Raw genomic sequence first — 23,048 nt, 5'->3', positions numbered from 1 at the left:
AGAGTTGATGCTTTTGAACTGTGGTGTTGGAGAAGACTCTTGAGAGTCCCTTGGACTGCAAGGAGATCCAACCAGTCCATTCTGAAGGAGATCAGCCCTGGGATTTCTTTGGAAGGAATGATGCTAAAGCTGAAACTCCAGTACTTTGGCCACCTCATGCGAAGAGTTGACTCATTGGAAAAGACTCTGATGCTGGGAGGGATTGGGGGCAGGAGGAGAAGGGGATGACAGAGGATGAGATGGCTGGATGGCATCACTGACTCGATGGACGTGAGTCTGAGTGAACTCCGGGAGTTGGTGATGGACAGGGAGGCCTGGCATGCTGCGATTCATAGGCTCGCAAAGAGTCAGACACGACTGAGCGACTGATCTGATATGATCTGATTACTAAAAATGTTTTAAAATATCAATTTTACAGGAAGAAAGAGGAAGAATCAGGAATGGTTTATCTTTTTTTTTTTTTTTAACAAGGAGTAATACAGACTTGCAGGAGTTGATATGGAGTTTAAACCTGAAAATATGAAAGCAGTTGATACAGAGAAAGAACTATGTCTTCATAAAGCTTTTCCTGACTTATCTGGCTTTAAAATCAGTTTGTCTACTCACCTTCATCCTCTGTAGCATCTGTAATAGGGATGACTGCTTAGTATCCTTTCTCTGTCCTGCTCCTCCCTGGCAAATTTGACATAGTCTCCACCAGATGCTTCTATTCCCTCTCAATCCAACCATATTTCTGCCTCCACCTCGCCATGGAAATTGTCCTCCCAGTGATTCCAGTGACCCCCTAATTGCCAAAGCTTCCAAATACTTTTTACTCTTCATCCAGCTGGAACCCATTACCTAGCACAGGGCTTGGTACAGAATGGAACTCAGTAAATCTTTGCTGTTGAATGAGTTAATTTTCCTGTTGAATGAGTCTTTGACACAGGAGACAACCCCTGCCCTTCATAACCCCTCCCCTGTCTTCCCTTGGTTCACAGGCCCAGGTTCTCTCCTACCCTCTCTTCGGCCTTTTCGTGTACTCCTTTTCTTTTTGCTGCTTCCATATGATCCCACCTACAGAACTTCCCACACTTGTTCTGTGTAGTATTTCTGGACAGTTACTCATCTAGTCTGTTACCTTTCATTACTAAATATGGTCATTATATTTTTGGAAAGTAGAAAAAAATTCTTGAAACAAGATACAAAACTTTACATAGTTTTACAAGCTACAGTGAACTATATTAACATTTTGGTGCATTTCCTTCCAGTCTTTCTTCTGTATACATTTTTTGTTGTTGTTGTTGAGAGTTATTAACTATATAGTACATGAGATATTGTCTCTTGTTTCTTTCTTTTATTATTACTTATTTCCATTTATAAAATCTTTAATGAGTGAATTTTGTTAGCTGCATAACATTGTTTCAAGTACTATATTTAATTCCCTATTGGGGGGATGCAAATTGACTTCAGTGTTTCCTTCACTAGACTTTGAAGGACTGTGCCTTATTCATTTTTGTGTCCCCAGTGTGGGCTTCCCTGGTGGCTCACTGGTAAAGAATCTGCCTGGCAATGCAGGAGATGTGGGTTCGATCCCAGGATCAGGAAGATCCCCTGGAGAAGGAAATGGCAACCCATTCCAGTATTCTTGGACTCCCTGATGGCACAGTTGGTAAAGAATCCACCTGCAATGCGGGAGACCAGAGTTTGATCTCTGGGTTGGGAAGATCCCCTGGAAAAGGAAAAGGCTGCCTACTCCAGTATTCTGGCCTGGAGAATTCCATGGACAAAGGAACCTGGTGGGCTACAGTCCTGCTGCTGCTGCTGCTAAGTCACTTCAGTTGTGTCTGACTCTGTGCGCCCCCATAGACGTCAGCCCACCAGGCTCTGCCGTCCCTGGGATTCTCCAGGAAAGAACACTGGAGTGGGTTGCCATTTCCTTCTCCAATGCATGAAAGTGAAAAGTGAAAGTGAACTCACTCAGTCGTGTCCAACTCTTAGCGAACCCATGGACTGCAGCCCACCAGGCTCCTCCGTCCATGGGATTTTCCAGGCAAGAGTACTGGAGTAGGGTGCCATTACCTTCTCCGGGGCTATAGTCCATGGAGTTGCAAAAGAGTCAGACATGACTTAGCAACTAAACAACAACATCCACAAAGTACATTTTATATTGTGTTATCTAAACAAACTATAATTGTAAAGGCAGGAAATATCTTATATACCTAATGTATCTTCAGTGACTAATGATTCATTTTTACCCTTTTGCATAAAAATCTGTAACACTGTCCTTAACTACAGACACTATTGCTCAAGGAATCCTGGTTAAATGCAGTTGCTTGCCAGACCCACAACTTTGATGGAGGGTCTTTAATGAGCCAGAGAAGAACGAAGGGAGCATGTAAGACATTGTGTTTGATAGTTGCTAACTCAATGGTACCTGACTTTCTACTCAAACTAATGTCTATTATCTTTCTTCCATTGTAAAAGAAATATGTACTCATTGTGGAAAAACAGATAAGAAAAAAGAAGAAAGAAGACAGAAAATGGCCATAGTTTTGCTATCTCCAAAATCAGTTTAGTTCAGTTGCTCACTCATGTCTGACTCTTTGTGACCCCATGGACTGCAGCACACCAGGCCTTCCTGTCCATCACCAACTCCCAGAGCTTACTCAAACTCATGTCCATTGAGTCAGTGATGCCATCCAGCCATCTCATCCTCTATCATCCCCTTTTTCTCCTGCCTTCTATCTTTCCCAGCATCAGGGTCTTTTCAAATGAGTCAGTTCTTCACATCAGGTAGCCAAAGTATTGCAGTTTCAGCTTCAGTATCAGTCCTTTCAATGAATATCCAGGAATACTGATTTCCTTTAAGACTGACTGGTTGGATCTCCTTGCAGTCCAAGAGACTCTCAAAGAGTCTTCTCTAACACCACAGTTCAAAAGCATCAATTTGTCAGCGTTCAGTTTTCTCCATAGTCCAACTCTCACATCCATACATGACTACTGGAAAAACCATAGCTTTGACTAGATGGACCTTTGTTGGCAAAGTAATGTCTCTGCTTTTTAATATGCTATCAAGTTGGTCATAACTTTTCTTCCAAGGAGCAAGCATCTTTTAATTCCGTGGCTGCAGTCACCATCTGCAGTGATTTTGGAGCCTCAAAAAATAAAGTCTGTCACTGTTTTCACTGTTTCCCCATCTATTCACTATGAAGTGATGGGACCAGATGCCATGATCTTAGTTTTCTGAATGCTGAGTTTTAAGCCAACTTTTTCACTCTCCTCTTTCGCTTTCATCAGGAGGCTATTTAGTTCTTCTTCATTTTTTGCCCTAAGTGTGGTGTCATCTGCATATCTGAGGTTATTGATATCTCTCCCATCAATCTTGATTTCAGCTAATTACTTAATATTTTGGCATATTTCTCTTCAATCTTTTTCTTTGAATATACTTTTGTTTATTCATTTTCATTTTTAGAGGCTTGTCATTACAATGTATATAGTATTTTTCATTTTATTTAAAATTGTAACATAAACAATACTTATGTGTAAAAATTCTAAAATATTTCATTTAATAAATGCATCATAATTTATTTCAGTATATTATTGCTCTTGGATATTAGAATATTTCCTTTTCTTTTTTTGGTTGTTTTGAATAACATTGTGATGGACATCTTTATATAAAGTTTTTTATCTGTAGTTAGAATTATATCCTTAAGAAAGGAAAATGAGTGATTATCTCATTTTCTCCTAAACAGGGTTTACATTTATAAATTTTAAAGAAATACAATGTCAATTCATTCAGGAGACATATAAATATTTCATGTTTTAAATGAATATATAAATTCATATAAATGGGGTATAAATATATACCCCATTCCTACTTACTCCCCAAGCAATTTTTCAACAAATTTTTTGGCCGAATTCAGGGGTAGGTGTATTTGGGTATGTCTGCGTGTGGCTCATGTGTTTTCTTAGAGTAGCAAAGAATCAAACTGACTGAACTTTTAATATTCAATTTTTAAACTTTTCTGTGTGCATTTATGCCACCAAACCTAAAACCTCACTCCTGGGGAACACCCTAGGCTGGAGTCAGAAGAATGGGCTTTGTAGCTTTGGCTTTCTTCTCAATTAACTCAGGGAGTATGGGCCAGTTATAGGACCATTCTCAGCCTCATTTTTGTCAATTGTAAAATCAGTGAACTGAATTAAATAGCTTCTTGGTAGATCCTGTGTTTCTGAGGTAAAATAATAACCACTTACAAGGTTTGCTTGGATAAATCGCTGATGGACAATCATTATCCAGTAAAACTTGTGAGAGAGTCTAAAATTGAAGGAAGAATGTGTTAACATTTCGAAGGCTATGTGATGACACATCTTAGTCAATATATAAATTGTGTCCTTTAAAAATGCAATTCCCTAATAATTTCCTTATTCCAAATTACTCCCCTAGTGAGAGTAATTGTAAGATTATCATACACACATACTTGCTTGACACTCTTAAATATCCTAACTGTAATTCAATTGAATCAACAATAATAAAGTCAGACATGCTGAAACCAAGCTACATCTTTGAAGGTGTGTATCTTTGTCTTAGTTATATCCTCAGTCTAATGCTTTTATTTTTTCCTGGAAAAATGATATCTCCTTTAATTTAGAAGCCATCACAGCTAATTAACATAATAAGGTTTTAGAAGTCCCTTATAAATCTTAAGTCTAGGTAGTGTTTGGGGATTTTTTTTCAAATGAGTAATTATCAAATCAGGTTTGGAAATAAAGTTCTTGTTACTCTGTAGCCATGGAGCTTTATCACCACATTAATGAAATGGTGACCGCAAATGACATTTAGCTCCTAGCTCTTGACAGCAAAAAAATCCATCCAAGTGGAGAATCTGTTGGTGTCAGGAAATAGTTCATACTAACTTACCAGACTTAATAGTCCTGTATAACACCCCAAGTCTACAAAATGATATGCTCTAAATTGTGTTGTGTTTGTATATATACGTGCATTTGTGTTTTAATGAAATGGTAACATTAGTAATAATTTCCTAGAAAAATTTGGAGCCTGTCCAGTTATAAATACATTACACTTGAGATTGAAACAAGATAAATTCTTCTCTAGTTTTAAGCTTAAACACATATACCTCCGCAGGCTTAAGAAAAGTAGTCCGGCAGAACTGGCTGTAGTATGTCCAGTATTCACTGTCGTTTTTGTACTTAAATTGTATTTCCATGTAAGTTAAAAATCTTTCTGGGCACTTGGAGACACAGATCTGTGAAATAAATACAGTGGTAGGAATTGAATTGAATTGAATTGAACAAACCAAGGAATTATCTACAAGGTTAAACTTCTAAATTACCCATCACAATAAAAAAGCAAAGCACCAATTTCCATCTAAGAAACTTAAATCAATTTTCTAAACATATTGTAAAAAATTAAATTTCATGTACCGGCTATCAACCTCTACTCCTTGCCCTTGGATGCTAATATGCTATTAAAACAATAAGATACAATACAACAACAAAATATTTTTAACTTCTGATTTGATATAGTTGTAGATCTTTACACAGCTTTAAAAATAATAAATTCCATGTACCTTTCACCCAGTTTTGGCCAATGGTAATAATTCGCATAACCATAGCACAATATCACAACCAGGAAGCTTGTATTGTTAGAATCCACTAACCTTATTCAGTTTTTACCAGTTTTACAGGTGTTCATGTGTGTGTGTGTGTGTGTGCACAATTTTATCACTTGTAGATGTGACATCATCCACAGGACAGAGATGAACTTTTAATGAAATTTTTAATGATTTTCTGAATTAGTAGATAAGAGTTTAATCCAAGATTAATTTTGCCTGAGTAGTTTATACATTTTCAGGGTTAGAATCTTGCTTTCTTTCCTATGTATGAATAGAATGGTAATTAAAAATGCTCCAAACATTGATAACTTATGCCACTAAGAACTATCAAAACCAGTGAATTTTCAGAACATAATTGGGGGGTTTATTACCATAAGAAACTAACAAAATTAGGGATATTTGTGGTAATCAATCATTATTATTGTCTTTTAGCAACACCAGTCAAACCCGTGGGCAGAGACGTCACTGATGGAATTATCTTTAATGAACTTTAGGGGCCTATTAATACCAAATCAGATCACTGTGCTAGTCCACAGAGCTACTGTGGAGTGACTGCAATCCAATTAGTAACTCCACAGAGAGAAAACACAATCAGGGAGGAGGCACTCTGTTTGTTTTGCTTTTGTATGTAATAAAAAACCAACGATCACATGATGTCATGAGAGTTGCAGTCAATTCTTGAACATTCTCTCCTCTACCTCCAGTTCCTCCTTATGGAAGCCCTCTCAGCTATGACTTGCTCCATCTCCCTACCATATTGTGGTAACTATTCTCATTGGCCAGATTGTAGCTCAGCCCCCACTGGCAATTAGGTAAAAACACAGCTGCTAAGCTGATATCTCTTTCCTATCTTTTGGTCATGTTTCTGCTACATGAGGACATTTGGTATCGACCCCACAGCTAAGGTAGTAGGTGGATACCTAAATGGGTACCTCAAGTGTCATAGTTAATATTGTTTTGCAGCAGCAGCATTCTAACTTCTTTTAGAAGTTTCTAAAAGGTAAACAACCCATCTTCATGTTCACACCTCCAGATGTAATTTCTTAGTCTCTCCTACACACGTGCACACACACAAATACATACACACATTCATGCACATCTAGAGGAAATAATGAAAGTCTCACAGGTATCTTTCTATGAAAACTGAAGAACTGTTGATGGACATTCACAGCATCCAACATGCTCACATTTTGGGGAAGAAGACTGAGGTCATTGTCAATACAAATGTTCAAAGTTTACTCTGATTGGAGTTAAACTTAGAAAAACCATTAACATGTTTGGAGCTAACTCACAGACATTTACACTTTGGCAATTTACTTATAAGACTCTGGAAGATAACTGAACTAGCCCATTGTTTGATACACTTAAATGGATTTATAAAGTAAAAACTGAATGTATTAATGCCTTCACTGGCTTTAAATGATGGTAGGAACTACTGAGCTGAGGCCATGATGATTTCTGAATTTATAAACACACACACATACAATGTATACTAGACACATAAAAGTATGGTGTATGCAACACGTGGACTTCCAAGGTAGCTCAGTGGTAAAGAATTTGCCTGCCAATGCAGGAGATGTCAGTTCAATCCTTGGGTCGATCAATCCCTGGAGGAGGAAGTGGCAACCGACTCCAGTATTCTTGCCTGAAAAAATCCCATGGACAGAGGAACCTGCAGGCTACAGTCCATGGGGTTCTCAAAGAGTCAGACACAGCCGAGCAACTGAGCAAACATGCAACATATAAAAGAAAGTAATTTAAATGTTAAAAAATGTTTTATTAAAGAGACACCAAATTTCATTCCAAACATAAAGGAGCTGTTAAAAAACAATACAGCAACCACTCTTTACTCTCTCTCTATCAGACGTGTTTGTTCACTATAAATACAATGCTGATTAGTAGCAATCAACATATAATTAGCCAAAAATGAAGGTCACATTGAGGTTGGATAGCCTAATTGATCAAGGTTTGTCCTTAAATGCTTATGACACATGTCTGGACCATGCTGCAGTTAACAGAAAACATAATGCATAAAATCAGTAGATGCATTATTACCTGGCAGACTGAGAGCAATTCTGTATTATTGGCAGCTGATATATATTCTGACTCAGTTCTGATTCTTTGTATAACCACAAAGGGGCACCTTGAATATAGTTCTTCATCATTATTTTTACATATTCTGTTCATATGCAATTAATACTCTAATATAAATTAGGATTTGGTGAGCGGAAGAGAAAGTTACACTGAAGATTAAAACAGTACAGTTCCAATGAAGAAAGGATCTAGTAACTGAAATGTTTAACAAAAAGCATAGTGTGGAAGGATTTTTTGTTTCATCATGAGAATGATGGATTTGTATAGTATAGTGGAAGATTTTCTAGACTGGGAATAGTAAAATATTAATTCTCTCATTCATTCATTTACTCTTTAATTCAACAAATATTTATCAGTCACCTACTCTGAGCCTGTTCTAGGCACTGGGGACACAGCAGTGAACAAAAGAGATAAAAATCCCTACCCTCAAGCAGTACATTCTAGTAGGAAGAGATGGGTAATAACAAATAAGTAAAATTGTTTGCTCTAAGTATTCTTGCCTGGAGAATCCCATCAACAGAGGAGCCTGGCAGGCTACAGTCCATGGGGGAGCAAAGACTCGGAGATGACTGAGCGACTAAGCACCCAAAATGATAGTAGCTGTTATAGAGAAAAATAAGGCTAGAAAGGCCAGATGATGAAAGGAACCAGGATGGGATTATAACTTTAAACAGGTAGTCAAAGGGAGGTGTCACTGAAAAGGTAATATTTGAGGAAGACTTGAAGACTAGTGATCAAACTGTAGTCCTCTGGAGAAAGAGGAGGCTAGGCAGGGAGAACAGCAAAGTCTAGGTGCTTTCTTGGATCCTTTGAAGACAATGGATGGTCACTATGACCTGAGTGCAGTGAGCAGAGGGAGAAACAGAGCAAATGTGGTCAGAGTCAGGCATGCAGTGAAGGACCTTGGAGGACATTGTTAGGACTTTGGCTTTTAATATGGGTAACTTGGGAAGCTATTGAGGGAAAGGGGCCTGAGCAAAGGAGGGATATAATGTGACTGACATTTAACAGGATCACACTGGCTGCTGGGTGGAGAAGAGACTAAGGGACTGGAGGCAGGGGCAAGAATAGAGGCAGAGAGACCAGTCAGGGGTCACTGAAACAATATACTGGCTCCTTGAAAAGAGGAGGAGATGGTTAAAAGTAATTTGGTCCTGGGTATATTTTGAATGGAGACCAGAGGAATTAGCTCACAGCTCAAATATGAGTACACGAGATAAGAGGGATCAAGGGTGATTCCATGGTTTTAGAGTTGGCCTTAACTGAAAAAGAAAAGACTGTTGGCGGGCGTGGGGGGTGGGGAACAATTTTAGGGATAAAGTCAGAGGCTTTCAGGGATTGAGTTTGGACATGTTAAATTTGAGATGCCAACTAAATATCCATGTAGAGACATGACATAGGTGGTTGGATAAAAAGAACTGGAGTCCTGGGAATATACATATATAAACTAGGAAGGGCGGTATATAGATGGTAGTAAAACCAAAAGACTAGGTGTGATCACCAAAAGGGTACATATATATTTTGAAGAGGGCTAAGCCTGGTGGAGGAGGAAACCCCAGTGTTTACAAGGTGCTGGGAAGATGAGGAGAAACCATCAAAGAATACTGAGAGGGAGGATCCAGAGAATTAAGAGGAAAGAGAATGCTATGTCCTAGGAGCCAAGTGAAGAAAGTACTTTAAGGAAGAGGGATTGATTAAACAATACTGTTGGATCAAGTAAATATGGATAGAGAATTGACCATTGGCTTAAATATATGGAGATCAATGGTATCATTTGGAGAAAATGGAGTAAGAATAAAAGCCTGAATGCAAGTAAGAAGAGAAGATTCAGACACATTGGATATAAATTATTCTTCTGAGGAATTTTGCAAAAAAAAAAGAACCACAAAGACATGAAGCAGTAACTGTAAGGGGATATGGGATCAAGGAGAAAACTTTTTAATATGGAAGAAATAACAGCATGTTTTTCTTCTGATGGGGATGATTTAGTAGAGAAGGAAAATGGTAATAAAAAAATAACAGAAGATTTCTGGAGCTGTATGCTGGAGTTTGTGAGTGAGAATAAGATCTAATGCACAAGCAGATGGGCTGGCCTTGGGCACACAGGCTGTTCCTCCAGAGAAGAGCAGGGAAGGCAGAGTAAATACATGAACACAGATAATGGCAGGAAGGTCAGTGTGGGAATCTGTAAAAGTTGTCTACTGAATGTTGATATTTTCACAGGGAAATAGGAAGCCAAGTCAAAGGCTGATAGAGACTGGGAAGGAGGGCTTGGAGGTTTGTGATGAGAGGAAAAGGTGTGAAATTGTTTTCTAGCAGAGTAGCTAGTGAATGGACAAAGGGTCTCTTGTGTGATTGAGGGACAGCATGGAGGGGACCCTGGAGGTTAGCAGCCCTCAATTTAATGGACTGTTGTGTGTGTTTTCTGCAAGAACACACTATTGCCTAGGTTGAGGCATGGAGTAGGCAGAAAGCTGCATTTAGTCATGAATGAGTTTTTGCCAGGAAAGTAAATGAGAGGGGGGAAAAGAATTGAGGGTTTATATAAAGGTGTGATTCAAAAATTCTTTTCAAAATTTTATTGAAGTATAGTTGTTTTACAATGTTGTGTTACTTTCTGGTGTACAGTTCAGTTCAGTTGCTAAGTCGTGTCTGACTCTTTGTGACCCCATAAACCGCAGCATACCAGGCCTCCCTGTCCATCACCAACTCCCGGAGTCCACTCAAACTCATGTCCACTGAGTCAGTGATGCCATCCAACCATCTCATGCTCTGTCATCCCCTTCTCCTCCCACCTTCAATCTTTCCCAGCATTAGGGTCTTTTCAAATGAGTCAGTTCTTCGCATCAGGTGGCCAAACTACTGGAGTTTCAGCTTCAGCATCAGTCTTTCCAATGAATATTCATGATTGATTTCATTTATGATTGACCAGTTGGATCTCCTTGCAGTCCAAGGGACTCTCAAAGAGTCTTCTCCAACACCCCAGTTCAAAAGCATCAATTCTTCGGCACTCACCTTTCTATATAGTCCAACTCTCACATCCATACATGACTATTGGAAAATCATAGCTTTGACTAAATGGACCCTGGTTGGCAAAATAATGTCTCTGATTTTTAATATGCTAGACAAGGTTGATCATAACTTTTCTTCAAAGGAGCAAGATCTTTTAATTTCATGTCTGCAGTCACCATCTGCACTGATTTTGGAGTCCAAAAACATAAAGAATGTCACTGTTTCCACTGTTTCCCCATCTATTTGCCATGAAGTGATGGGACCAGATACCATGATCTTAGGTTTTTGAATGTTGTTTTAAGCCAACTTTTTCACTCTCCTCTTTCACTTTCATCAAGAGTCTCTTTAATTCTTCACTTTCTGCCATAAGGGTGATATCATATGCATATCTAAGGTTATTGATATTTCTCCCAGAAATCAACCTTGTGCTTCATCCAGTCCAGCTTGTGCTTCATCCAATCCAGCGTTTCTCATGATGTACTCTGCATATAAGTTATATAAGCAGGGTGACAATGTACAGCCTTGACATACTCCTTCCCCAATTTGGAACCAGTCTGCTGTTCCATGTCTGGTTCTAACTATTGCTTCTTGACTTGCATACAGATTTCTGAGGAGGCAGGTCAGGTGGTCTGGTATTCAAACCTGTTGATCTCTGGTTCCTCTGCCTTTTCTAAATCTAGCTTGAACATCTGGAAGTTCATGGTTCAAGTACTGTTGAAGCTTGGCCTGGAGAATTTTAAGCATTACTTTGCTAGCATGTGAGATGAGTACAATTGTGTGATAGTTTGAGCATTCTTTGGCATTGCCTTTCTTTGGGATTAAAATGAAAACTGACCTTTTCAAGTCTTGTGGCCACTGCTGAGTTTTCCAAATTTGCTGGCAAACTGAGTGCAGCACTTTTACAGCATCATCTTTTAGGATTTGAAATAGCTCAACTGGAATTCTGTTACCTCCACTAACTTTGTTTATAGTGATGCTTCCTAAGGCCCACGTGACTTCACATTCCAGGATGTCTGGCTCTACGTGAGTGATCACATCATCATGATTATCTGGGTCGTGAAGATCTTTTTTGTACAGTTCTTCCATGTATTCTTGCCACCTCTTCTTAATATCTTATGCTTCTGTTAGTTCCATACCATTTATGTCCTTTATTGAGCCCATCTTAGCATGAAATGTTCCCTTGGTATCTCTAATTTTCTTGAAGAGATAGCTAGTCTTTCCCATTCTATTGCTTTCCTCTATTTCTTTGCACTGATCACTGAGGAAGGCTTTCTTATCTCTCCTTGCTATTCTTTGGAATTCTGCATTCAAATGGGTATATCTTTCCTTTTTTCTCCTTTGCCTTTCGCTTCTCTTTTCATAGCTGTTTGCAAGGCCTCCTCAGACAACCATTTTGCCTTTCTGCATTTCTTTTTCATGGGGATGGTCTTGATCACTGCCTCCTGTACAATGTCATGAACCTTCGTCCATAGTTCTTCAGGCACTCTGTCTATCAGATCTGATGCCTTGAATCTATTTCTCACTTCCACTGTATAATCATAAGGGATTTGATTTAGGTCATACCTGAATGGTCTAGTGGTTTCCTCTACTTTCTTCAGTTTAAGTCTGAATTTGGCAATAAGGAGTTCATGATCTGAGCCACAGTCAGCTCCCGGTCTTGTTTTTGCTGACTGTATGGAGCTTCCCCAAATTTGGCAGCAAAGAATATAATCAATCTGATTTTGGTATTGACCATCTGGTGATGTCCATGTGTAGAGTCTTCTCTTGTGTTGTTGGAAGAGGGTGTTTGCTATGACCAGTGTATTCTCTTGGCAAAGCTCTATTAGCCTTTGCCCTGCTTCATTCTGTACTCCAAGGCCAAATTTGCCTGTTACCCCAGGTGTTTCTTGACTTCCTACTTTTGCATTCCAGTACCCTACAATGAAAAGGACATTTTTGTGTGTGTGTAAGTTCTAGAAGGTCTTGTAGATCCTCATAGAACCGTTGAACTTTAGCTTCTTCAGCATTACTGGTCAGGGCAGACTTGGATTACTGTGATATTGAATGGCTTGCCTTGGAAATGAACAGAGATCATTCTGTGGTTTTTGACATTGCCTCCAAGTACTGCATTTTGGACTCTTTTGTTGACTATGATGGCTACTCCATTTCTTTAAGGGATTTTTGCCCACAGTAATAGATATAATGGTCATCTGAGTTAAATTCACCCATTCCAGTCCATTTTAGTTCACCGATTCCTAAAATGTTGGTGTTTACTCTTGACATCTCCTTTTTGACCCCTTCCAATTTGCCTTGATTCATGGACCTAACATTCCAGGTTTCTATGAAATGTTGCTCTTTACAACATCGGACTTTACTTCCATCACCAGTCACATTCACAACTTGGTATTGTTTTTACTTTGGCTGGTGTACAGCAAAGTGATGTTTTATATATATATATATATATATATATATACACACACATATATATACACATACATACACATTTTTCCATTGTACTTTATTAAAAGATATTAAATATAGTTCCCTGTACTAAACAGGAAATCTGTCTATATAGAACCCTGTTTATCTATTTTATATATAGTAGTATTTATCTGTTAGTACAAAACTCATAATTTATCTCTCTTCTCCCTTCCTCTTTGGTAACCATAAATTTGTTTTCTATGTCTGTGAGTTTGTTTCTGATTTGTAAATAAGTTCATTGGTATCATTTTTCAGATTCCTCATATAAGTGATAATCATACAGTATTTGTCTTTCTCTGTCTGACTTATTTCACTTAAGCAGTGGCCTCCAAGTTGCTGCAGATGGCATTATTTCATTCTTTTTATGGCTGAGTCATATTCCATTGTATATATGTACCACATCTTCTTTAACCATTCATCTGTTAATGGACATTTAGGTTGCTTCCATGTGTTGGCTATTGTAAATCATGCTGCTATGAACACCTAGGAGCATGTATCTTTTCAAATTAAGAGTTTTCTCTGGATTTATACTCAGGAGTGGAGTTGCTGAATCACATGGTAGTTCTGTCTTTAGTTTTTTAAGAAACCTCCATACTGGTTTCCATACCTGCTGCACCAATTTACATTGCCATAATAACGTATGAAGAAGTGAAGTCGCTCAGTCGTGTCCCACTCTGCGACCCCATGGACTGTAGCCTACCAGGCTCCTCTGTCCAAGGGATTTTCCAGGCAGTAGTACTGGAGTGGATTGCCATTTCCTTCTCCAGGGGATCTTCCCAACCCAGTGATCGAACCTGGGTCTCTCGCATTGTAGACAGACTCTTTACCGTATGAGGGTTCTATAAAGGAGTGATTTTCAAGAGGGACCATGGAGTTTAAATCATATAAAGAAGGAGATGGAAAGATGATAGAACTGAGGGAAACTTTGAAGGGTATCAGGTCAGTGGTTTGTAGGTCCCAGTGAGGTAGAAGAATAACTGGAGTTGAAATATTAGAGGGACTGAAATGATTAGACAGTATGATGTTTGAAATTAAGGGTGGTAATTATTGGTACTGACAAGAGCGATGATTTGACCTTGGGGGTGAGTGGCTGCGATAAAAACAAGGTTCTGTGGTAGAGGTGGTCACAGAACTAAGATGTTAATACCCCAAGATGGCTTAAATCTCAGCAGGAAATAAGCTATTAAAAGTCTTTGAGGGACATGAGGAGGAAAGCAAGCAGATTTTCTAGAGAAGACCTTTGGCTGTGGTTTACTTGCACAAGGAACCAGGAGGAAGCAGATAAGTCAAAATCCTACTGAGTTTTTAAGGTAGTTGTACTGCTAAATTCATGACCTAACCTGAAAAGGCATTTGACTGTTAAAATAATCTTTGACATGATAAACTTGTACAACAGGAAGAGAGTTTCAAAGCCACGTGGCCTTTAAGAGGGCATATTTCCAGTGTTCAGCAGTGGTATGGCCTGAGGTTGACAGACAGGAAATAACCTTCCAGTTTGTTGAGCGAAGGATCACAGGATTATAGATAAGGAACTTCCTTCAGAGAACACAATCCAAAGAGAATAAAAGACTGTTCTTGTGCTATGCAGTAAAGGCCACTGTGCACTTACACCTCCTCCCTTTCTGAATGGGAGTTTGTATTCTAACTTCCCTAGCCCTGTTCCCCATTGTGCATTTAGTGTCAAGACCTGATGGAGAGACTACCCATCATCCATAGATCCTAGACTGTGGGTTGAAGTTCAGTACCACACAGGACTCTGAGTTGTCTCCCTTGGGAAGAAGGGTCCTCTAGAGTACAGATGGATAGACTATAGAAAACGAAAGGAACTGCCCATTGATATCTGTGCCTCTTGTTTCATTTCTTCATGGTACATAAGAGGCTGCTCAGTCCACAATTACATTGCTTTATTTCTTCTTTCCTTCCTGCTTGCATCTCAGGTTGAACATTTAAAACTTATAAGTTTATGCTATTTGAGTAGAAATACAATGTGTGACCCAACTGATCCAAGGCTTAGAACAGGGGTGCTTTATTCAGCTTTTTGCCTCCTTCTAGCAACTAGATGCTGCTGCTGCTGCTGCTGAGGCCTTAAGGGATGACAGAGTCACCAGATGAAGGAGCCTGGAAGAGAGCCGCCACCGACTGCAAACACCGCCTTATACTATTATATGGCCAAAAAGAAACTATTGTGTTTAGTCACTGAAAAACTGAAGTTTATTAGTTACAATAGATGGCTTTATTCTTCCTAATGCTAATCTTGAGAAAAATATCTCTACTTCTCTATACTGCAGTTTTTTCATTTATAAAAATAGGTGGTTGGACAAGATAATCACTGAGGTTCCTAGTGATACTAAATGATTAATCCCTGTTTTTATTGTATACGAACAAACATGAGATTATACTTCTGTCTTGTCACCTTCCATAAATTCATCATTAATCACACACATCCAGAATTCAAATAGAGTTTCTCAGTTCTGTCATCCAAGAATGTTCAAAATTGCTAAACCCAGTGAGGCATTTTTTTTGCCTTACCTGTGTGGTAGGGCACTGTAGGTTTACCACCACGGAGGGACTGGTACAGGTGAGCAGGTTAAAGTAAAACAAAATGGACTTGTTCCTAAAAAACAACATAATAGTTTTTAGTGACTGTGGAAATATTTCATATCATTTCATATCATTGGGTATATTTTAATATAACATGACCTTTAAAAATCTGCTTCATTTCCTCTAGGAAGTTGCAACATATTCCCCAAATTCCCATCAAGTGGCCTAACACTTAAAGTAGCTTTTGGTAATAGTAAAAAGTCAAAATAATCAAATTGTCCATCAACAGGGGATTGGTTCAATAAAGAACTCCACATCTATAAAGTAAAAGATCATACTGCCATTGAAAATAATGTTGAAAAATATTTAATGGATGAATTTAAGAAGCAGGTTACTAAAGAGTATCAAAATATGATTTAATTTTCCAAAAACAGTTATAACACATTATATGCAGAAACAAATGATTATATCTGAATGGTGGCATTATATTTATTTAGATAATTTTGTATTTTATGGGTTTCATGAGATAAACATGTATTATTTCAGTGATCTGAAAAAAGGTAAATTTAGTTATATTTTCTCTCTGTTTAAAATTATGTTCAGGGGCATAGTGGTGGCATAACTTGACATTTATTATTGGGGATCTTCCCTCATGGCTCAGATGGTAAAGAATCTGCCTGCAATGCTGGAGACCTGGGTTCAATCCCTGGGTCAGGAAGATTCCCCTGGAGAAGGGAATGGCAACCCACTCCAGTAATTCTTGCCTGGAGAATTCCATGGACAGAGGAGCCTGGCAGGCTGCAGTCCATGGAGTCACAAAGAGTCGGACACAACTGAATGACAAACACACACACCACACACACACTTCGCTAGCAATAGTGATGACTTTGCCATTTGGCAAGCCACGTTTCTCCTCTAAATCTCAATTTCCTCAGCAGTAAAATGGGGATAATACCAGCCTGACCTGCTGAACAGTGGTGTTGGGAGGACATAGGAAAGGGTGGGCTCAAGACAAATGGCTGTCTAACTTTAGTATGCATCAGTGAACCTTGGGGTGTGTGTTGAAAACTGTGATTCCTGACTCCTTCTCAACCCTTCAGAGCCCAGACCCTAGGAATTCACATTTCCCTCTGTGATCCCCAACTGATTCAGATACAGGTGGTCTATAAACAATATCTTGAGAGAACATAGCCATATACATTCAAGAGGAATGTTTCCAGAACCTTGTAAAGTCCCAAGTTAACATGACTACATATATAACATAAAATGTATAATAGGCTGTTGAGTTATATTTTTCCTGCTGACTCATGATCACCAAGTAGGATCTGAATCTAGAAACAAAAAAAGCTCTCCACAGAAAATGTGGGCTAGATCCTTGCATCACTTCTGCTGCTTCTTGCTCATGTCTTCATAAGCAAAAGATGAGTGAGGGAGGTGATTGGAGACAGTGGAACTGGCAGGATACAGTCATCAGAGTTCAGAGGATTTTTTCTCCTCTCCTCATTGAAAGGGTGGATTATTTCTTCTGGGTTTCAAACCACAAAGGCTCTGAGAGAATCTCTCACAGAGACAGAGGGTATCCCAGTTGGTTCTAGAGGTAAAGATCCCACCTGCCAATGCCAAAGACATAAGAGATTTGTGTTCAATCCTGGGGTTGGGAAGATCTCCTGAAGGAATACATGACCCACTCCAGTATTCTTGCCTGAAGAATCCCATGGACAGAGGAGCCTGGCAAGCTACAGTCCCAGGCTATAGCTGGGATGGTATGGCAGGCTGCCACAAAGTCTCAAAGGGTCAGACGTGACTAAAGCGACTGAGCACACACGGACATGGGAAGGGCGGACCAGCATCTCGGTTTCCAGCTGGATACTGCTTTGTGTGGCAGACTTACTACAGCCCTCTGCCCATTTTAGAGGAGAAATGTGAGACCCAGAAACCACAAGAGAGTGGAAATAAACCAATGGTGCAGATGGAGGACAGCACTGAAGTGGTCTGTCATGGAAGGGTATGGAGCCAAGGAAATGGGCTTGCATCTTCCTGGTGGTACATCACCTGATAAGAGACTGGAGATGAATCACTAGGGATGGAGCTGAAGGGGTTTGGTGGAGAGAAAGCCAAAACTCATTTCTCAGATCAAAAGACTAGTCAGTAAGGACTTCCGCAGAGAATTTCCACTTTCACACCATGAGAGAGCCAGGCTTTGTCAAGGAGAGAGTTTATGGATAGTCAGTTACATCTTAGTTTCAGTAGTAACAACCATGTGGGACTAGGGCACTGGCCAGGAAAGTAACAGACACTCTTTCTCCTTCTATATGTCACAACACAAAGAGCTAAAACCAGGAGGGAGGGAAGAGAAGGAAAATAACAAAACAGGCCCACTCTTAAGTTCTCTTGCAGAGTTCAAACCTGAGCTGGGGAATTGGAAGAGATGGACTCAAATTTTAAATTGGACTACACTGAACTTTTTAACACAAAGTGTTTAGAAAGCTATGGAAGATACCCAAGATGCCAAAACAAGAAGAAAAGAAATTTGAAAGAACATTATTGAAGGCAATAATAAGGGGGAAATAAACCCACTTCCAGAGAAGGCAATGGCACCCCACTCCAGTACTCTTGCCAGGAAAATCCCATGGATGGAGGAGCCTGGTGGGCTATAGTCCATGGGGTCGCTAAGAGTCAGACACGACTAAGCGACTTCACTTTCACTTTTCACTTTCATGCACTGGAGAAGAAAATGGCAACCCACTCCAGTGTTCTTGCCTGAAGAATTCCCAGGGACGGGGGAGCCTGTTGGGCTGCTGTCTATGGGGTCGCACAGAGTCAGACACGGCTGCCGCGACTTAGTAGCAGCAGCAGCAGCAAACCCACTTCATGTTTGTAATCCCATTGAGTTCTGATGGCTCAAGAATCTGGCTATAAATGCAGGCACAGTATGCACAAGGCTACTTAAAGATTCCACAAGAGTGAATTCGGCTCTTTCACCACACAGGCCGCTATACATTCTACACAGTCTCATGGTGCACGTGACTCAAATTTGTACCTAAGTGAATAAATAAATTATTGCATGTCATGCATGGATCATTGGAGTCCCTTAGGAGTAGTTAAAAGGCTGAATGGTAAGTCAGCAAGTGTCAAGAGTCCACCATAGGTAAAACTGACTTATAAACTGCAAAATGCTGCATAAACTTGTTATTCACCAGATAATGCAATCCTCAAGGGTAAAGTTTGTACCTTATTCATGTTTATATCCATCTACTTTCCCAACACTTAGCCTAGTACTTGGCCCATTCCAGGCACTCATCAGATGTTGCAGAATGAATGAGATCAATTTCAGAATAAGTTTCTCAGTATCTTAGAATCCTCCTTAGTTTTTTTTAACATATCTGTACTCATTCTGTCAAAGCCTGCCTGATATCCTTTAATGTCAGTGGTCCTCAGATTCCTTATATACAAATCTGCAACCCCATGAACTGTATAGCCCGCCAAGCTCCTCTGTCCATGGGATTTCCCAGGCAAGAATACTGGAGTGGGTAGTCACTTCCTTCTCCAGGGGATCTTTCCAACCCAGGTAGGGAACCTGGGCCTGCTGCATTGCAGGACGATTCTTTACCATCTGAGGCATTAGGGAAGCCAAATGGTAATGATTGGAGAGGAATAATTCCACAAAAGTGATTAAGGACGTAACTCATTATTTAACTTGAATTATATTTCCACCATAAATATAAGAAGGGCTTCCCTGGTGGCTCAGAGGTTAAAGCATCTGCCTGCAATGCAAGAGACCTGGGTTCGATCCCTGGGTTGGGAAGATTCCCCTGGAGAGGAAATGGCAACCCACTCCAGTATTCTTGCCTGGAGAATCCCATGGATGGAGGAGCCAGGTGGGCTACAGTCCATGGGGTCACAAAGAGTCGGACACAACTGAGCGACTTCACTTTCACTTTCATATTTCCATCATGAAACAATAAAATAGAACCAACTACAAACTACTAGTTCAAGATGAGGTAAGATGCACTTAAGCCCATCTCTTTTCCTTCCTGAGACACATGAAATAGAAAAATAAAAATACCGAAAGGGATAAACACTGCCGTACCAGCTAAGGATGTGCAGGATGGGATCTGCTCACAATTGCACATGAGGGCAATAATTTCTGGAAGATGAAGAGCATATGAGAGTGTGTTGAGTGATGAATGCACTATAGAAAAGCTACAAAAAGGGTGGGATATATGTCCAACCTAGATAGCATATCAAAAGCAGAGACATTACTTTGCCAACAAACGTCCGTCTAGTCAAGGCTATGGTTTTTCCATTAGTCATGTATGGATGTGAGAGTTGGACTGTGAAGAAGGCTGAGTGCTGAAGAATTGATGCTTTTGAACTGTGGTGTTGAAGACTCTTGAGAGTCCCTTGGACTGCAAGGAGATCCAACCAGTCCATTCTGAAGGAGATCAGCCCTGGGATTTCTTTGGAAGGAATGATGCTAAAGCTGAAACTCCAGTACTTTGGCCACCTCATGCGAAGAGTTGACTTATTGGAAAAGACTCTGATGCTGGGAGGGATTGGGGGCAGGAGGAGAAGGGACGAGATGAGATGGCTGGATGGCCTCACTGACTCAATGGATGTGAGTCTGAGTGAACTCTGGGAGTTGGTGATGGACAGGGAGGCCTGGCGTGCTGCGATTCATGGGGTCGCAAAGAGTTGGACATGACTGAGCGACTGAACTGAACTGAACTGAACTGATGATATGCCTGTTAGAAAGCATGATACATTCTGGACTCAAAAATGAGAACTGTGGCCAAAAGTGAGAAGATTACTTAAAGGTTTATATATAGGTCTACAGTACAAATCAGCACCTCTGTGCTCCCCCCATAGTCCTACACTTAAGACTTCTAGGATCCAGGAAAAACAGGCAAAAACAAAGGCCTCTTTTGTTGAATGATAGCAAGGGCCTTTGTGAAACTGGATACCCCAGTCTACAATCCTTCATATTCTGGCATTTTAAAAGTCCATGTCTGACAGTCAGCTTCCCACCAGTTCATGTGGTAGTGAAATGTAATAGCTAATACAGTGTTCCTATCCCATACTAGGCAGAGGTCTCCTTGGAAAAACTGACCCAGTGACACAGCAGCTGAGCAAATTCACACAAGTGACCCAATTCTTTCTATAGTAAAAATGGATTACCAAGTAGCATCAGGAATTTAAGAGAAATCAGAAAATGAAAGGAAAGACTAAAATAAACAAACAAAAAGCAATGCTGGATAAAATAAAAATAATTCAGAGCATAGAAGGGACCTTTAAAAAACAGTATTTTCAGAGAGATTCAATCAGATTATTCATAAATAAAAATACTATGTTATTATAAACAATTAGAAAACAAGAGGGCTTTAAGAGAATAAAATAATGATTAACAAAATCTAAAAATCAAAGGCAGAACTGGAAAAAACTTGACAAAATCTTCTAGAATACAGAATAAAAAGTCATAAATGGAAAATATAAGGGGGAAAAAAAAGGTATTGAGACTAATCAAAGCGGTCCAAGTTACGAATAATAGAGTTCCAAAAGGACAGCCAATAAAATGGAAAGAATGAAAACAGAAAAGAAATAACAGAAGAAAATTTTTCAGAGGAAAAATTTTTCTAAAGAACTTTTAGAAAAAGTTTTCTAAAGAACTGAAAACCGAAAACTTTTAGAAAAAAATTTTCTAAAGAACTGAGTCACAGTTCTTTAGAATTAAAGGACCCATCAAAGACTAGACAAAAAGATTTTTTTTTAAGTAAGACCTACATTGAATTGTAAGATTTCAGAACACCAAAAATAAATACTTTTAAATGCTTTTCCAAAGGAAAAATCTTTCAAAACAGAAAAAATGATTTCACCACAAGGTTTGTGAATCAGACTAACATTAGACAGAATGGATGCCAAAAACAACAGAATAACATCTTAAAATTTCTGACAGGAATTGTCTTTCAAGATACATCTCTAAAGCTCAACCATCAATCAATTGTAAAGAGGGAGAAGAAAAACATTTCCAAGGATTTATCTTTCTATGCTTTCTTGTCTTATGAAGATAGTCAAGAATGTTCTCCATCAAAACAAGAGTGTCAACAAAGAAAAAAGACAAGCTGGGATACAGAAAAAAGTTCATGGCACAAATTCAGGCTAAAAAAATCCTTCTGTAAATCTAAAGTTAACTGAGCATTCTCTTATTTGCAAAGTGTAGCAGCAGGGTCCAATCTAATGAGGTAGATAAGTCTCAGAATTAAAGCTATGCATTGAGCCTAAAATTTGCCTGGTGCTGAGTAGAACAAAAAGCAGGAACTCTGCAACGTAGGTGTTCAGAGAAGAGGGAGCCCTTAAAAAATAGTGGGGTTGGAAAGGCAGAAAAACTGTTGTCCTGATAGAGACTGTCCAAGAAAACTTGCTGGCAAATAAAACATTATACAAGAATGTCATTGCTCTAAGTCGAAATACACTAAAATGCAGAATGATGCTAAGCTGCAAATAAAGTGTAAAATTTGGCTTTGGTATCAAGGACACAGTAGAAATGAAAATGTAATGGCCAGACAGTGAATAAACATTAAATAGCTATTAAAAAGTACAAGTCTTATTTCGAAAACTTTTAGAGTCAATCTACCAATAGAATATGAATGATTCTGATGAAATTGCAGAATTGAACTTTATTACAAACTCAATCAGGTAAAGGGTAAACACAGAAAGAGGAATGTTCACAGCAGCACTATTCACAATAACCATGACATGGAAGCAAACTAAATGTACATCAACAGAGGAATAGATGAAGAAGATGTGGTGTGTGTATACAGTGGAATATTAGCCATAAAAAGAATGAAATAATGCCATTTGTAACTATATAGATAGACCTGGAGATTCTCATATTGAGTAAGTCAGACAGAGAAATACAAATACTATATAATGTATCACTCATACGTGGAATTTTAAGAAAGGGTACAAATGAATTTATCTACAAAACAGAAATAGAGATACAGATGTAGAAAACAAACATGGTTACCAGAAGATGGGAGGGGGAAGAAGGGATAAATTGGGAGATTGGGATTGATATATAAAACTGGTAACTAATAAACACATTATATAGCACAGGGAACTTTACTCAACACTCTGTACTGGTATATATGGGAAAATAATCTAAAAAGAATGGATATATGTGGTGTATATATATATATATATATATATGTATATCAATAACCTCAGATATGCAGATGACGCCACCCTTATGGCAGAAAGTGAAGAGGAACTAAAAAGCCTCTTGATGAAAGTAAAAGAGGAGAGTGAAAAAGTTGGCTTAAATTA

General features: G+C 39.1%; 1 protein-coding gene across 1 annotated transcript in view; it reads right to left on the bottom strand.

The window, feature by feature from the left end:
* SLC44A5 (solute carrier family 44, member 5) overlaps nt 1-23,048 on the bottom strand; it is a 432,423-nt gene that overhangs the window by 42,545 nt on the left and 366,830 nt on the right. The window contains exons 6-8 of the mRNA XM_010849416.1: nt 15,714-15,798; nt 5,121-5,249; nt 4,240-4,300 (exon numbers count right to left, since the gene is read on the bottom strand). Of these exons, the coding sequence (XP_010847718.1) occupies nt 4,240-4,300; nt 5,121-5,249; nt 15,714-15,798 (275 nt within the window). The remainder of the gene's footprint in view (nt 1-4,239; nt 4,301-5,120; nt 5,250-15,713; nt 15,799-23,048) is intronic.

Source organism: Bison bison, unplaced genomic scaffold, assembly GCF_000754665.1.
Source record: "Bison bison bison isolate TAMUID 2011002044 unplaced genomic scaffold, Bison_UMD1.0 scf7180017864283, whole genome shotgun sequence".
In the NCBI taxonomy this organism is placed as follows: domain Eukaryota; kingdom Metazoa; phylum Chordata; class Mammalia; order Artiodactyla; family Bovidae; genus Bison; species Bison bison.
The sequence above is the reverse complement of the archived record's forward strand: the minus strand, read 5'-3'. Positions and strand labels throughout refer to the sequence as shown.